A 17,093-nucleotide genomic window follows, 5' to 3' on the forward strand; every position below is an offset into this window, starting at 1 on the left:
ATATAATTTTAAATGTATTTATTATTTTTGATTTAATTTAATTTAAAAAATTAGAAAATGAATTAATGAATTTTATTTTCATTTATATATAATTATATATATATAATTTATATATAAATATATCTAATTTTAAATTTATTTATTTTTGATTTAATTTAATTAGTTTTATTTAATTTTATTTATTTATTAATTTATATATATTTTTTAATTTATTTAAATGTAATTTTAATTGAAGCCGTTGTGGGCTTAACGTGTCTTGTTGAACTGGTCAACCAATCAGGACTGGGGGCCTGCAAGCTGGCCTTGAGAGCCGAATAAGAAGTCTGATTGACTAAAGAAAATCAGCTTTGTTGCTAACAATGTGCATATGACAGGGGCCAGCACTCCTGATTTTGAAGGGCAAATTGAAATGGTAACACATATAAAGATGAAGATAGGAAAAAGATAAAGATTGTTTTTTTTTAATCTTCCACACGTCCACTGTTAGAAGCACTAAAGCCAAGAAACATGCTACGGAATGAAAAAATAGACCGCTGGGAATAAATTAATATAATTTAATGGAAGAAATCATACAATTTAAATTTTGTGGCATGTCACTCATTCATCTTAGACGCTGCGTTTAAGGACACAACCAAACACACTCCAGAAATGTCACTTCTGAACATGCATAATGATATCATCTTGTGTCCTGATGTGTGAGTTATTTTGTCTACTTTATGCATCTTCTTAAAGGGAATTTTGATTCCAATTTCAATTTTTTATCATTAGAAGAAAATGAAATCCAGAGTTCCAAAATCTACATGTTTCTTTCCAACCAACATATAATATCTTTGTAGACCTTTTAGATCGTGAAAACACTTTTAAATTTAGATTTATTTTGTTTTGAGAAGCATGGTGTAAGACTCAAGTAGTGGTTCACAAATATCTTCATACTGAATTTAAAACAGTTTTTATCGAAGAGTCATAATAAATTAAAACAGTTTTGCCTCCGACTCAGAATCATTTAAAGCAGTGATTCTTAACCGCTGCCCAAACTTGGGTCTCAAGCGACACCTATAGGTCACTTTGAGTGTTGCACCAGTGGGCCGTGAGGGGCGTGGCACTTGCGCAGTACGTTATAAACTGAAGACACCAGAGGCAGGCTAGCCGCTATGCTAATATACGTATGTTATCCATTAGACGCTCAGTTGCAGTGCAGCTTCCGACCAAATGGTGGCGGTAATGTGTCAGTATGTTGTTTTAACAAGCTCAGAGAAAATCAGACGAAGACATTCAACTACAACTAGCAAAGAAAACGGAAAAATGAAGACAAAAGTGGTGCCAGTCCTCGCCAAAAGACTATTTTTATTTTATTTTTATTATTTTTATTATTTACTTTTACGTAAGTACAATCCTGACTTCATCACGTACGGTTTTGGAAATGGAGGAAGCTAAGGCAGAGCCGTGAGCCTACCGTTTTTTTATTGATTGATTAATTTCATTGATTTTTATTCTGACTACTTTTCTGCTAAAAGTTAAATCTAAATATTGTTCTTTTTTTAATTAATAAGCCTGACTTAAGCCTTTACATTGTTTCTTGCTTGATTTGTTCCATGAATTATTAGCAAAAGTTAAGATTCAGGCTTATTCAGGTTTTAGCTTGTTAGCTAAACTGTGAGTGGATTTGATTTATGATTGAAAACAAATTAATGAGATCAATTATTAATATTTAATGGGCCCCGGGCCACTCTGCACTGATGAAATATGGCCTCAATGTCAAAAAGTTTGAGAACCGCAATTAAAGACCAGTGAAGTTTGGTCAGGGAATTGACACCAACCATTGAACTATACCATAAATGTATTTATTTGATGATTTCAATCATTTTTTAACATTCTCTTAAGTCAAAATGATGTCATTTGCAAATTTTCCGGAACATTTTTCATTTGGTATAGGTCACTAATTAAGAAAAAATCAGACGTGCAAATTGGCTATAGTTTCCAAAATGATAATAATGTCAAAATAATGCAAAAACTGTAGTTTATCAGAAAGTACAGTACATCTACAAGCAAGCAGTTCTATCCGAAAGCCTGTCTGCACATTCCAATACATTCATATTAATATGTCCATAGTTTTTACATAAAATATTTAGTTTTTATCTCTCTTGGAAAGTGGATAAAATGCATGCATGTAGAGAAATTTCATGAACGGTAACAGAAATTGACTTTTTCATCAACGTTTCTTGGAAACGACAAAGCAGATAATTATAAGCAGCTGGTGGCAAACCTCCTGAAGATGAAATATTATATGTCCAGGCTCACTAGAAGGTGATCAGACTTTTTTTTGGCTGTTATGCTCTTAATGAGCAACCTGTATTAATGTAAAAAATAAAACTCGCCAAAGGAGTCCGCGCCTCACCAGCCATGAACATCACCGCACGTCACTGGTCTTCAGCCATATTTGTTGATAACGTCGCTCAAATTCCATTGACAGATGTTTGCATACACGGCGAGTAATACATATGCATGCATGCAGCAAATGCAGACATTACATCGTCAACATTGCAGTTAAATAGGACGCCTGCCAGTTACCATGACGATCACACACATCGGCCAGCTGCCTTATCAGTCGTTGGAATGTTTGGAAAAAGTGAAGGTTGGCTTCTATTCAAGCCCCTTCGTTTCATGGCTCATCCTGATAGCCGTGGGCCTGCGAATCGGAGCGCGGCCGGGCCGGCGTGTTGTTAATCGTGCTGCGCTTGTTCGCTGCGGAGGCCCTGCTCTCCAAGTGGATGCTCTTTACCTGCTCTTCCCTCATAAAGAGATCTACCAATAAAATCTTCTCCTTGTGGATCTGCAGGCTGATGTCTTTGGGGATGTCCGGGATCAGCCAGTCCACGAGGTCATTCATCAGCATGACGACATTCTGGTAGGGAATACACACACGAGTTTTCATCGACGGTGACACACATTTTTGTTATAGTTGGTAATGGTAATGGTAATGGTAATGGTAATGGTAATGGTAATGGTAATGGTTTTATTTCATTTGAACATGCATCAGATTCCAATTGAGTGCATCCCATAATCAGTTCCCAGTTCCACATGTCCAAAAGGAGTAGGAAGAAGCAAAGCTTATTAAATCCTACCCCTCCATCTGGTACTTTTACAATCAGTAACTGTTACATTTGTTCACTTCCTGCTTTCATAATATAATTTAAGTAATTTTTTATTTTTTAAAAAATTTATTTTAATTTAATAATAATTATTTAATAATTCATATATTATATAATAATAATTTAATAAATTTTTTTATTAATTTATTATTTGTTAGTATTTTTTTTGTCATGTATCGAAGTACTCTGTGATATGAGCATCCAATGCCATAATGGGTACCATAGTAACCGTCAATATAGTGATATATATAGCACATCATGACTGGTCATTCAGAAGGTTCAAAATTGCTTACCGGTTATCACGATTCGATTAACCTGCACATAAATTATGAAAATTTGTTTTTTTTTTCCAGGTTTTAGTGCAAACTTGTGCATGATTTTACTTTTACTTAGGTTCAAGGACAATCTATTATCATCAAACCATCTTTTTAGTGTGACCATTTCTTCTCTGACCTTTCTAATGATTTCGTCTGTACTCCCTCTAGAACAAAAGAATCAAAAGAATCAAACGTTAACATTTTATTTTCCGTATTTTCCGGACTATAAGTCGCACTTTTTTTCATAGGTTGGCTGTTCCTGCGACTTATACTCCAGAGCGACTTATAAATGAAAAAAGTGTTTATGTTCCATAAACACTGGACACCTTTTCTGTTCATGTTTATTTTTTGTGTATCCGAATAAGCATTGTGTTAGCATATCTTACACCTATTCAGCCTGTTCTCTATTCTTTTATTCATGTTAGAACTTGCCTTCCAAGATGACGTAATGTCTGTTTTGGTCAAGTAGTTTGGAAAATAAATTACCCGCAAAAAATGCGACTTATACTCCAGTGCGACTTATGTATGTTTTTTTTTATACCTAATTATGCATTTTTGGCATTGTGCGACTTATACTCCGGAGCGACTTATAGTCCAGAAAATACGGTAAATAAACCCGCAAAAAATGCGACTTATACTCCAGTGTGACTTACGTATGTTTTTTTGTACCTAATGATGCATTTTTGGCCTTGTGCGACTTTTACTCCGGAGCGACTTATAGTCCAGAAAATACGGTAAATAAAGCCACAAAAAATGCGACTTATACTCTGGAGCGACTTATAGTCCAGAAAATACGGTAAATAAACCCGCAAAAAATGCGACTTATACTCCAGTGCGACTTATGTATGTTTTTTTCTACCTAATGATGCATTTTTGGCCTTGTGCGACTTATACTCCGGAGCGACTTATAGTCCAGAAAATACGGTATTTCGTAGGAATACTACAAATGATTTTTAATCCAGCTAATCACATTTTTCCAATTAATTAATCATGATCTATCTATCACCATTTGAAACTGTTTGTGCTATAAAGTCTGGTGCTTGTGCATTGCTGACCCCTGGTGATCGGTGTAGAATACTACATCTCATTGTCTTTGAATGCATCTCTTATAGTTAATTCAGCATTTTTTTATTCTTGAAAATACTTCCTAATTAACAAAATACGTAACTTTTGTGTACGTAGAAAAAAAATTTCTGTATCAAAAATGCCGATGAAGTATACTATGTATGTACACACTGTATGCATACACATTTAGTACACACATGCACGCATTACCTGAAAAACTATTACAAAGGCAAGCCGAATAGCGAGTACTGCCCAAAATTCCTTGGAGATCTCGTATGGAGTTGTCGACCAAGGGGGTTCTCTGTAGTCTTTGTACCTATAAAAACAGACATATTACGTATCGACGTCACAGTTATAGGAAGTTATATTTGCACCCATTCTAGGACCTTGTGTACTAAAACTTCCCGGTCTGGGAGTATCGACTTATTGATTGAATGTGCATAAATTACTGTCATTAGCCACGTTTTTCTCTTTCCGAATGACCTTTCCAAAAACAATGTTATACACGGAAAGGAATATTCCAATCTCATGTCTACATGCGCTATAATATAATCAAAACAGAATAATAATATAATCAACCAGAATAGTCAAACAGTAGCCACATTTTTACATGACCACTTTTTCTCTTTCCCAATCACCTTTCGGGAAACAATGGTATCCATAGAAAGGAATATTCCAATCTCTTGTCTACATGCGCCGTGAAAATCAACCAGAATAGTCAATTGGGCATGCCCAGTAAAACGTAAACATCAACATCACGTGATACCGGCTTCCCCGAGTTTTTCTTCCACTTGTTGGAATAACTCCGTATTGCCAGTTTTTCGTCTCTCCAGTCTTGGAATTTTAGTTTGAATCAAAAACTTTGCTTAGTCCAGTGCCGATTGCTGGCCTCCATTTTTAAAAGTGAAGAACGTCTGGATCTGCGTGTTACGTCATATCTGAGCATGCGCTGAAAGAACGCACCCGGGATCAATTTAAGGAAAATTTAAGGAAAAGATCAAATTCAGTTGTGCTATTATTTTATAATTAAACCCGGGACGTGTTTTACATAGATATTTATAATTATAAATAGATATTTGCACGGTAATGCACACGAAAGCTGCTTGCCAACCGCCAATAAACAACAGAAGAAGAAAAACACCACGAAGAAGAAAGCAGTCTGACAACTTTCCGTTTGAGCGAGTACAAAATACCTCAATCGGATTGGCAGAAAGGAATATTCCACCCCCGTGAATCCGATTATATATTCATTCGGATTGGCAATTTTCTTTCGGAATGAGGTGTAAATTCTTTCCGTTTGAGCAAATAAACCGAATGCAATCGGAATATCTGGGTCCATGTATACGTGGCTACTGATACTAATGGATGATAAAAGCGCCTTCCATGTCTTTAATGGTAGTTTACTACATAAGCCACCAGTGTAACTTTATGAGAGAAAGCCACCTATCGCTTGATTGTAACCTTGAGTGGAAAGATGAAAGTCATGTGACCCCAAACACAGCGAAAACCTCGATCTCGATCATGGTTCATGTGTAACAGAGGTCCAATGCCCACCTGCATATCTCAACGGCAAAGCCAAGTTGCACGGGATCCATGGGCTCTTTCCCATCCTGGAAGTGGCTGACATTAAAATAGGAGAGAGTGTGGTTGACAAATCCATGCATGGTGCCGTCAGGGCTGTACATGTACTGGTAGACCATCCGAGGAATGAAGTCTGAGGTGAAGGAGATGACAAATGCCTAGGAATGGTAGGTGGGTAGGTGGTGTTAGAGGTGGGAGTCAAAGATGAGGGACAAAAGTGTGACTCAGGCTGTGACTGATAAATAATTAGGGATGTAACGGTACAGGAAAAATACGCAAACGGACAAAGTGGATAAGATAAAGTTCAGTCCAGATTGGGAACGGGACCATTCACACCCTTCGAAATCTTCGAAACCGTTATATTTCTCAGCAGCAACAACTGCAATCAAGTGTTTGTGATAACTTGCAGTTACTGTTAAAGGTCATGCCGGAACATCTCAGTAGGATTCAGGTCAGGTCACTTTGACTAAGCCACTCCAAAGTCTTCGTTTGGTTTTTCTTCAGCTGGTGTGTTTTGGATCACGGTCCAAGTTGGTTTCGGTTTGAGGTTACCAACAGATGAACGGACATTCTCCTTCAGGATTTTTTGGGAGACAGTAGAATTCATGGTTCCGTTTATCACGGCAAGTCTTTCAGGTTCTGAAGCGTCAAAACAGCTCCAGACCATCACACTACCACCACCATATTTTACTGCTGGTATGGTGTTCTTCACCTGAAATGCGGTTGTTGCTCTTACGCCAATATATATAATGGGACACGGGCTGCACGTAGGTGGAGTGGTTAGCACGCAGACCTCACAGCTATGAGACCGGAGTTCAATTCCACCTTCGGCCATCTCTGTGTGGAGTTTGCATGTTCTCCCCGTGCATGCGTGGGTTTTCTCCGGGTACTCCGGTTTCCTCCCACATTCCAAAAACATGCTAGGTTAATTAGCCACTCCAAATTGTCCATAGGTATGAATGTGAGTGTGAATGGTTGTTTGTCTATATGTGCCCTGTGATTGGCTGGCCACCAGTCCAGGGTGTACCCCGCCTCTCGGCCAAAAGACAGCTGGGATAGGCTCCAGCACCCCCCGCGACCCTCGTGAGGATAAGTGGTAGAAAATGAATGAATAAATGAAAAATAGACATTTCAATGAGTATCAATTACTCAAGGCTGCACGGTGGTCAAGTGGTTAACACGCAGGTCTCACAGCTAGGAGATTCAAGTTCAATTCCACCCTCGGCCATCTATTTCTCCGGGTACTCCGGTTAATTAGCGTGGTTAACCTGCGTGTTAACCACTTGACCACAGTGCAGCCTTGAGTAATTGATACTCATTGAAATGTCCATTTTTCATTTATTCATTCATTTTCTACCACTTATCCTCACGAGGGTCACGGGGGTGCTGGAGCCTATCCCAGCTGTCTTTTGGGCGAGAGGCGGGGTCCACCCTGGACTGGTGGCCAGCCAATCACAGGGCCACATATAGACAAACAACCATTCACACTCACATTCATACCTATGGACAATTTGGAGTGGCTAATTAAGGAGAAACCCACGCATGCATGTGGAGAACATGCAAACTCCACACAGAACTTCCCATGTTCCTTCCTGTCATATTGTGTTGGTGAATTAACTGTTTTTTACGTTTATTTTTTTTGCATTTTCTTTCCTTACCGTACCCCAAAAACCAGCCAATGTAAAACGCACCAAACCACGATGATGGCGTATCGTTACACCCCTATGAATAATGAATATTGCATATCTCAATATGACAGTGATGAATGCTACATACAAGCGTAAAGTTACAATAAAATGTCAGATGATTACAGAAATGCTTCCACAATGACAAGCAGTTAAATGGGCTGGGAGTGTGGCTGATGATGTTTCTGTGTACAAGGAAGAGTCAAATCAATCTATTTTGGGGATGAATATAGAGCAGGGGTGGGCAAACTACGGCCCGGGGGCCACATCCGGCCCGCCAAGTGTTTGAATACGGCCCGCCCAATCTTTCCAAAGTATTTCATTTAAACTCAACATACAACCTGGCATCATGGCCTGAGCCAACCTTTTGATGGTTGTATCAATTTCGTTGTTTGACATGGTCTGTTGTTTACAAAGTGCTCCTGAAAAAAGGGACACAAGCACATAATAATAATAAAAATTAAAATAATAATTATTATATTATTATTAGAACTATTATGATTATTATATTTATTATATTAATGCTAATTATTATATTAATTATATATAATAATATTGTTATATTTGCATATTTTACAGAATAATAATATAATAATTATTATTTTAATTTTATTTTAATTATTATAATATTTTATTATTTTTAAAATATTTAAATATAAATATAAAATAATAAATAATAATAGCAATAATTGCATGACAATTTTACAGATACAATAATACCAGGTGGACTGTTACGTGTAAAATATATAGTCTGCCCCCCCCCCCCCCCCCCCCCCCCCCCGGAAATTTTGTTAAATCAATGCGGCCCGCGAGTCAAAAAGTTTGCCCACCCCTGATATAGAGTGTTAGATGGAAAAGTATTGGGTGATGCAAAGGAACTTCTCCATCAATGTCATGTTTCATGAAATAGAAAAAATAGGGCACAATATGGGATTTAATCCCTAAAACAGAGTTAAACAGGATTTCACTGTATTGTAATGAAGGAAGGTACGTGACACAGCAATTTGTTATTTGGTATTAATATTGTCTTATTACTTACATTGATAATGACCGCCACTTTGGCAACGCCTCTTAGGATGTTGTACCAAATACCTACAAATAGAAAAGTCAATGGCTCAATAAATAGCTGTACTGTATATACTGTACATCTACTGTACGAGAAGCAATCGTATAGATATGATACTGTATGTTACTGACTACCAACCGATGTCTTTGGCTCTGGCTGTTACTGGCCTCCGCAACTCTGTCACAAACTTCTTGGCATCAAGTCGGATTTCAATGATGTTGTTGAGCAGAGCGAATAATGGAGCCAGGGGGAAGGATGCCACGAATAATGTGACGAAACCGAACTGGATAACTGGGAAAAACAAACACAGAATGATGGTATATCCATCCAAAACGAAAAATTATTATTCTAGATCAGGGGTGTGGGAAATTGGGTAGCAGAAAAAGTTACAATGTTAGGAGAATAAAGTCAAAATATTATGTGAATAATCATTATTGTGTAGAAATTTGGTGAAGTACAAGTAAAACAACAACAGCTAAAAAGAAAAGTTATTAAAAAAAACACTAGTCACAAGCAAAATGCTTCCAGATCAAAAGTTTTTTCTTGGTTTAGGTCAGAGGTAGGGAACCTATGGCTCGGGAGCCAGGTAGGGCTCTTTTGATGACTGTATCTGGCTCTCAAGCGTTTCTTACCACAATAAAAATGTATGTTTGCTAACATTTTAAAGTAAACCATCACAGAAATCACTGTTAAAAATAATATTCAAAATCAACAACTTTCTTATGCATTTTAATTCGTCCATCTATTTTCTACTGCAATACGGCCGATCATATCCATCTTTCTTGATGATATTTTCCAGGTCAAACACCAAAACTGGATTATTACTGGGTAATGCGGTAGTCTACCTCGGTCATTGAGATGTCAACATGTAAATATAAACTTTCCTCCTTTAGTCAAATAGTCACCTAGCTAAAGCTGCAGAACCAAGCCTTCTGGTGAAGATGGCCAAAAGAATGAAATATACTGAGTACGGTGCAAAACTATGCAGCAGCAGAAGTTGCATTAATGGCAGCAAGTATTTGATTATTATTAGACACTGCGCTGCTCACGAAAGTATGCTGGCCACACCCCCTTGGCGTGGGGTAGTGTGCCTGGTCTACGTAATTAGAGCCCATTATGTCTAAAACTGTTGGTCTTACATCAGAATCAGAATCAGAATCAGAATCAGAAAAGGTTTATTGCCATGTATGATCAAACACATACTAGGAATTTGTTTTGGTGTAGTAGGTGCATACACATCTATTAAAAAAGAATGAGAATACAAAATATGAAATACAAAATATGAAAATACAAAATATACAGAATAACAGTATAAATATATGTACACAGTCTGTTTTTGTTTGTTATTCCGGAAGTGCAGTCTGATTGTTTTCCTAAGAGTCCAAACTGAGCGTTAATGTAACGTATACAATGAAAGTGTCAAAGTGGCAGGATGAGGCAGAGGTGGGGTGTGAGGAGTGTCAGGTGGGGTTCCGGGCCTTGTTGATGAGGCTGACAGCAGACGGGAAGAAACTGTTCTTGTGGCGTGAGGTTTTGGTCCTGATGGACCGCAGCCTCCTGCCAGAGGGGAGCGTCTCGAAGAGTCTATGTCCGGGGTGAGAGGGATCGGCCACAATCCTTTCTGCACGCCTCAGGGTCCTGGAGGCGTACAGATCCTGGAGGGACGGGAGATTGCAGCCAATCACCTTCTCTGCAGACCGAATGACACGCTGCAGCCTGCCTTTGTCCTTAGCAGTGGCAGCAGCGTACCAGATGGTGATGGAGGAGGTGAGGATGGACTCAATGATGGAGGTGTAGAAGTGCACCATCATTGTCTTTGGCAGGCTGAATTTCTTCAGCTGCCGTAGGAAGTACATCCTCTGCTGAGCCTTCTTGATGAGGGAGCTGATGTTCGGCTCCCACTTGAGGTCCTGGGAGATGATGGTACCCAGGAAGCGGGAGGACTCCACAATGTCAATTGTGGAGTCACAGAGGGTGATGGGGACAGGAGAGGCTGATTTCTTTCTGTTGTCCACAACCATCTCCACTGTTTTTAGAGCGTTGAGCTCCAGGTTGTTCAGGTTGCACCAAGTCGCCAGATGGTCAACCTCCCACCTGTAGGCGGACTCGTCACCGTCAGAGATGAGTCCGATGAGGGTGGTGTCGTCCGCAAACTTCAGGAGCTTGACAGACTGGTGACTGGAGGTACAACTGTTCGTGTACAGGGAGAAGAGCAGAGGAGAAAGAACGCAGCCCTGGGGGGATCCGGTGCTGATGGTTCTTGTATCGGAGAAGTGTTTCCCCAGCTTCACACACTGTTTCCTGTCAGACAGGAAGTCTGTAATCCACCTGCAGGTGGAATCAGGCACGCTCAGCTGGGAGAGCTTCTCCTGGAGCAGAGATGGGAGGATGGTGTTGAATGCAGAGCTGAAGTCCACGAACAGGATCCTAGCGTAGGTTCCTGCGGAGTCCAGGTGCTGGAGGATGTAGTGGAGGGCCAAGTTGACTGCATCGTCTACAGACCTGTTGGCTCTGTAGGCAAACTGCAGGGGGTCTAGGAGAGGGTCGGTGATGACTTTGAGGTGAGAGAGCACAAGGCGCTCAAAGGACTTCATGACCACGGAGGTCAGGGCGACGGGTCTGAAGTCATTAAGTCCTGTGGTCCTTGGCTTTTTGGGAACAGGGATGATGGTTGCGGTCTTGAAGCAGGCAGGCACGTGGCATGTCTCCAGTGAGGTGTTGAAAATCTCTGTGAACACTGGAGACAGCTGGTCAGCGCAGTGCTTCAAGGCGGACGGAGACACAGAGTCCGGTCCAGCTGCTTTCCGGGGGTTCTGTCTCCTGAAGAGTTTGTTTACGTCTCTCTCGTGGATGGAAAGAGTCGTCACTGAGGTGGGTGAGGAGGGGGAAGGGAGGGCCATTAAGGTAGGTCTTGGTGGAGATGGCTGGAGCTGGAGCTGTTGGAAGGTGTCGAGGGGGATGGTTGCTGGACTGTCCTTTTGTCTTTCAAAGCGGCAGTAGAACTCGTTCAGGTCGTTGGCTAGGCGTCGGTCGTTGATGGAGTGGGGGGCTTTAGGCTTGTAGTTGGTGATCTGCCTGAGCCCTTTCCAGACAGACGCAGAGTCGTTAGCTGAGAATTGGTGTTGGAGCTTCTCAGAGTACAGTCGTTTAGCCTCTTTCACCGCCTTGCTAAACTTGTACTTCGACTCTTTGTATTTGTTTATGTCCCCACTCCTGAAGGCCTCCTCCTTTGCCAACCTTAGATGTCTGAGTTTGGCTGTGAACCAGGGTTTGTCGTTGTTGTAACTCACCCTGGTGCGTGATGGAACGCAGCAGTCCTCACAGAAGCTGATGTAGGACGTCACAGCCTCTGTGTACTCATCCAGACTGTTGGTAGCAGTCCTGAACACATCCCAGTCAGTGGAGTCCAAACACGCCTGGAGATCCTCCACAGCCTCACTGGTCCACTTCCTTGATGTCCTCACTACAGGTTTGCAGAGCTTTAGTTTCTGCCTGTACGCAGGAATCAGGTGGACCATGATGTGGTCAGAGAGTCCCAGAGCAGCACGGGGGACGGCGTGATAAGCATCCCTGACTGTAGTGTAACAATGATCCAGAATATTCTCCTCTCTGGTCGGGCATTTGATAAACTGTTTGTATTTAGGGAGTTCGTGGGTGAGGTTGCCTTTGTTAAAGTCACCAAGGACAATAACTAAGGAGTCCGGGTAGGTCCGCTCCACACACAGTATCTGGTCGGCGAGCATGCGCTGTGCGTCCTGCACGTTGGCCTGCGGCGGGATGTAGACGCCAACCAGAATGAATGAAGCGAACTCACGGGGTGAATAAAAAGGCTTGCAGTTAATGGTGAAAGATTCCAGGTCAGGAGAACAGTGCTGCTGGATCACTGTCACATCGTTGCACCAACCACTGTTGATATAGAAACAGATTCCTCCACCTTTGGTTTTGCCGGAAAGTTCCGTGTCTCTGTCCGCGCGATGGAGTTGGAAGCCAGCCAGCTGCAGCGCAGAGTCCGGTATTAATCCACAGAGCCACGTCTCAATAAAGCACAAAACCGCAGATGAAGAGAAGTCCCTGTTTTTTCCCAACAGCAGTTGTAGTTCATCTAGTTTGTTGGGAAGTGAACGCACGTTAGAGAGAAATATCCCGGGTAGCGACGTGCGTAATCCCCGCTGACGAAGGCGCACGAGCGCGCCGGCCCGTTTTCCTCTCCTCCGGCGTTTCGCTGCGTGTGCAAGGGTGAGCGCACCTTTGACCAATATATCCAAAATTTCCGCTGTTGGAAGCAGAAATTTAGGAAATAAATCCTCTGGTGTTGCTCCCCTGATGTTCATGAGCTCTTCCCTGGTGAAAGAGCTCCCGGTACCGGCGCAAAAAACAGTTTTATAACATAAAACAAAGCAAAACAATGCGCACCAACACACCGAGGCAGCCGTCCGCGGCGCCATACCTGAAAGCCAGGTATGGCTGAAAGCCATAAAAATGCACACATTTTATTGCATTCAATGTTTAAAAAAATGTATATGGCTCTCACAGATACACATTTTAAAATATCTGGCCTTCATGGCTCTCTTAGCCAAAAAGGTTCCCGACCCCTGGTTTAGGTCCTTAATGAAGTCCAAAGTGTGGATTGGGAATAGTTTCCAAGATACAATATTGGGTCAAAAGAGTATATGCTTGTTTATACTTTTGCATCAACATTTCTTGAAAACGACAGGGAAGATAATTATAAGCAGCTGGTGGCAAACCTCCTGACTATTGTTGGATCGTGGTGCTGTAAGTAAGTAAGTAGAGGACACAAGCTAAAAAAACGTTGTTCATATACTGAATTAAGGAAAACAAACTATCCAAATCTACGTGTCCACATGTGAAAAAGTACTCCATTTTGTTCTGAGTGATGAATGATTTCATGTAACCTCTGTGTCATGTAATCACGTTCTTGCTTAAAAGTGGTATGAGGTGCCAATACCTCCATCGCTACTCACTCATTTCCATATATTCAGGCGTTAACCCCGAAAATGGCTCCAGGAAATGGTCGGTTTCATATCTCTGCAGCTTCTTCTGTCTTTCTTCCTCTTGAAAAGTCCCTTGTTTGGATTGGATGTAGCGAATGAACTTCTTTAGCTTGCTGAAAAGAACACAAAAAGAGATATTCCTTATGAAATGTAACAGAACAGTGGCGAAGACTTTACAATGAGGTACAAAAAAAATGACAGTAGTGAATGAGAACCCAACCTACCTAACCCTAACCAACACTCGTTAGTTCAGGGGTCTCAAACACGCGGCCCAGGACACTAGTTTGAGGCCCCCGCCTTGATATGAAAGTTTAATGTTAGTGCGGCCCGCGCAAGTTTGATACGGATGCTGTATGGTATCATGTACCCAGAAAAAATTATTACGTTTGATTCATGTTCATGTTAAAGGTTAAATAACTGTTAATAGTTATCCTCCCTATCCGTGTGGAAGTGGTAAGTTTTTGGCTATTTTAAGTTGAAAGGAAATAACTTGGAGGCTACCGTTTAGGTCGCTAGCTCTCTAGTTTGCGAGTTAGCATGTGTCTCAAGACCCTGCAGTTGCGCAATATGTTGTAAATAAAAAGAGTATAAATGTGACTATAGTCGTGTTTTGTCATGTCTACAGGGCTCTAATAATGCTTTGTTCATTTTAATATGAAAAAAATATTAATATTATTTGCCGTTTTATTATTATTATAATTATTTATTTATTACCGATTTATTGATTTTCTTTATTCTTGATTTGTTTATTTATTTTTCATCTTATTTTGTGCAGCGTAATAAAAATTAAGATATTTGAGAACAGTGGAATGTTTTATCAGAGCTTTTCTTGTAGAAAATTGGAACCACAGCAAAGTTTTTTAAAATGTTTTGTTTTTTATAAATGCGTTTTTTGGGGGGGGGGAAACCTGATGCGGCCCAGTCTCACCCAGACCCGAGCTCCAGTGGCCCCCAAGTAAATTGAGTTTGAGACCCCTGCATTAGTTCCTCGCTCGTTAGTTCTTTATTAGTTCATCAGTAACTACTCTAAATCTACACATTAGGATGATTCAAATTTCTAAAGTTCATGCAATTTTTAAGAGCAAAAGATTTTGAGTACACTCCAAGACTTAACAAACATTGGACCTCAGGTTCCTGTACCGTTCCTTTTATGAACGTTCTTCCATTGGAACTTGTGTCATTGGTTATCCAGTAGATTGTATTTTGTTATGTAGCCATTACTTACGGTACTCCGATCTCAAAAAGGTTGTTCTGAATGAGCTGCTTTCCCAACATGGTGATACTCAGCTGAATACACAATTCCATCAGACAGCCTCCATGAGTACACTGGAAAAAACAGGACTTTGAAACAACAGGAAGTGGTCCAAGGTTAAGTATTGTATGCTAATACAAGAGTGGGCTAAACGTCGGTAGGCAGCGTGTGTCAGCAACGGAACGTCTTTCGGGCGTTTCATCCACCGACACAACATCGCACTTTACTGACTATGCATTTCTATGTACTGAATTATGGTTAAAGAGGACCTTTTGTATGGAGTTGTGGCCACTGTAGAGCAGCTACACACAATAACCTGCTCGGAAAGCTTTCTGGATCTTCCAGTATCTGCACCCATTCCAGCTGTATTCCCTTGGATTTCCAATACAGTCTGTTTTTAATGTATTCCAACCACTTCACAGGATACAGTACAACCACTATGAACACCGTAAACCAAGAACCTACTTTTGGCCCGTCCTGTTTATCACAATCAGTTAGGATTCTCATGTCTACGCAGCCTTACCTCTTCCATTCGGTAGGATTCAAACACGTATAAGTAGCTGCCTGGTCGGCCTACAAGTCTGTTGGCAAAAAGATGACAAAATGATTCATGGATTCGTTTTTATACAGCGCTTCATTCATTGACTTCATTCACGAGGCGGGGTACACCCTGGACTGGTGGCCAGCCAATCCCAGGGCACATATAGACAAACAACCATTCACACTCACATTCATACCTATGGACAATTTGGAGTTAGCTAATTAACCTAGCATGTTTTTGGAATGTGGGAGGAAACCGGAGTACCCGGAGAAAACCCACGCATTCACGGGGAGAACATGCAAACTCCACACAGAGATGGCCGAGGGTGGAATTGAACTCGGGTTTCAGAGCTGTGACATTTGTGCGCTAACCACTCGACCGCCGTGCAGCCAAGAAAATGGCTGAAATGGTGATAAACGGCAGTAAAAGTGGTCTGAATCTCCTTTTTACAGAGCATAGTTGGGAGATAGGATTAATTTAGTTTAGCACGCTCGTGCGGTTGTGTGTGTATGTGTGTGTGTGACTCGGGCTTGATGAATATATTTTCACCATAATGTTTTATATAGCAAAGTCTAATAAGCAAACTAGCATTGACGAACCTTCCCCTGAAGAAAGCGATGTAGATGATTGGAGTGAAAGCATTAACAAACTTCAGAATGAATGTCTTGAAGATGAGTCTCTCCTCAAAATTCTTGTCCGTTTTTGGAACCTCTAAAAAGAAAGCACAGTACGATTTTCATAGATTTCTTCCACTTTGCGTTCATTGCTGCGGACTTCCAGGTTTCTTTATTCCTGAGTCATTTATTGGGAGCAAAAAGGATGAACAGCAGGAATAAACACCCGTGAGAAGTCGGGCCCCCCATCATACAGAAAACTGGTCAAATCTAAAAATAGTACAAATGACCAAAGGTGACTGGTGTTGCAGGGGTTTGTAGACCATGTCCATCATGGTGTTCTGTGGGGGGTGCTTTGTAGGGATCGACCGATATGTTTTCTTTGGGGCCGATTTTGATACCGATTTTTTTCCACCACCCTTAGCCCATGGTTGATTTTGCTTGGGCCGATATTTGTGGCCGATACTGCTTTTGATCCCTCAATTTACATGAAAAAATCACCATGATAAATATTACAGTTCTCATGTTTAAATAAATATTTATTGAAATGTAAACACTGAACAGGATTCAGCTTTCTTAAAAACACATTTAAACGCCATTATCAACTTTAAATGAATAAATATTTAACCACGCGCAAAACATTTCTGTCATAGTTTAAGTTTTATCTAGCATTGATGTGATGACTGCGTGTGTTGCGGGGTCCTCTGCCGCCGGGGCGGATGCCTGATTGTAAATCATGTGGAGGAAAATATATCGGCGAATCCGTGCCCGTATCGGCCGATACCGATTCAAGGAAAAAACGAAAATATCG

General features: G+C 40.8%; 2 protein-coding genes across 13 annotated transcripts in view; one reads left to right on the top strand and one right to left on the bottom strand.

Annotated features, from left to right (window-relative positions):
* Positions 1-264: 264 nt before the first annotated feature.
* Positions 265-17,093, bottom strand: part of LOC131131552 (anoctamin-1-like) — a 50,027-nt gene continuing 33,198 nt past the window's right edge. For 6 of the 7 annotated variants that reach the window (XM_058076346.1, XM_058076344.1, XM_058076343.1 and 3 more), the window contains 9 exons: positions 16,268-16,379; positions 15,651-15,708; positions 15,101-15,201; positions 13,846-13,988; positions 9,002-9,154; positions 8,837-8,889; positions 6,086-6,270; positions 4,742-4,847; positions 265-2,902 (listed from right to left, as the gene is read on the bottom strand). In XM_058076346.1, coding sequence (XP_057932329.1) covers positions 2,660-2,902; positions 4,742-4,847; positions 6,086-6,270; positions 8,837-8,889; positions 9,002-9,154; positions 13,846-13,988; positions 15,101-15,201; positions 15,651-15,708; positions 16,268-16,379 — 1,154 coding nt within the window. In that variant the 3' untranslated portion in view covers positions 265-2,659. The remainder of the gene's footprint in view (positions 2,903-4,741; positions 4,848-6,085; positions 6,271-8,836; positions 8,890-9,001; positions 9,155-13,845; positions 13,989-15,100; positions 15,202-15,650; positions 15,709-16,267; positions 16,380-17,093) is intronic. The other variant, XR_009130205.1, reaches the window with a different exon arrangement.
* The window catches only part of LOC131131562 (uncharacterized), a 71,364-nt gene continuing 55,475 nt past the window's right edge, over positions 1,205-17,093 (top strand). For all 6 annotated transcript variants that reach the window (XM_058076372.1, XM_058076371.1, XM_058076377.1 and 3 more), the window contains exons 1-2: positions 1,205-1,381; positions 2,837-2,905. The gene's annotated coding sequence lies outside the window, so the exon portion shown is untranslated. The remainder of the gene's footprint in view (positions 1,382-2,836; positions 2,906-17,093) is intronic.

This window comes from Doryrhamphus excisus, chromosome 6 (genome assembly GCF_030265055.1).
Source record: "Doryrhamphus excisus isolate RoL2022-K1 chromosome 6, RoL_Dexc_1.0, whole genome shotgun sequence".
In the NCBI taxonomy this organism is placed as follows: domain Eukaryota; kingdom Metazoa; phylum Chordata; class Actinopteri; order Syngnathiformes; family Syngnathidae; genus Doryrhamphus; species Doryrhamphus excisus.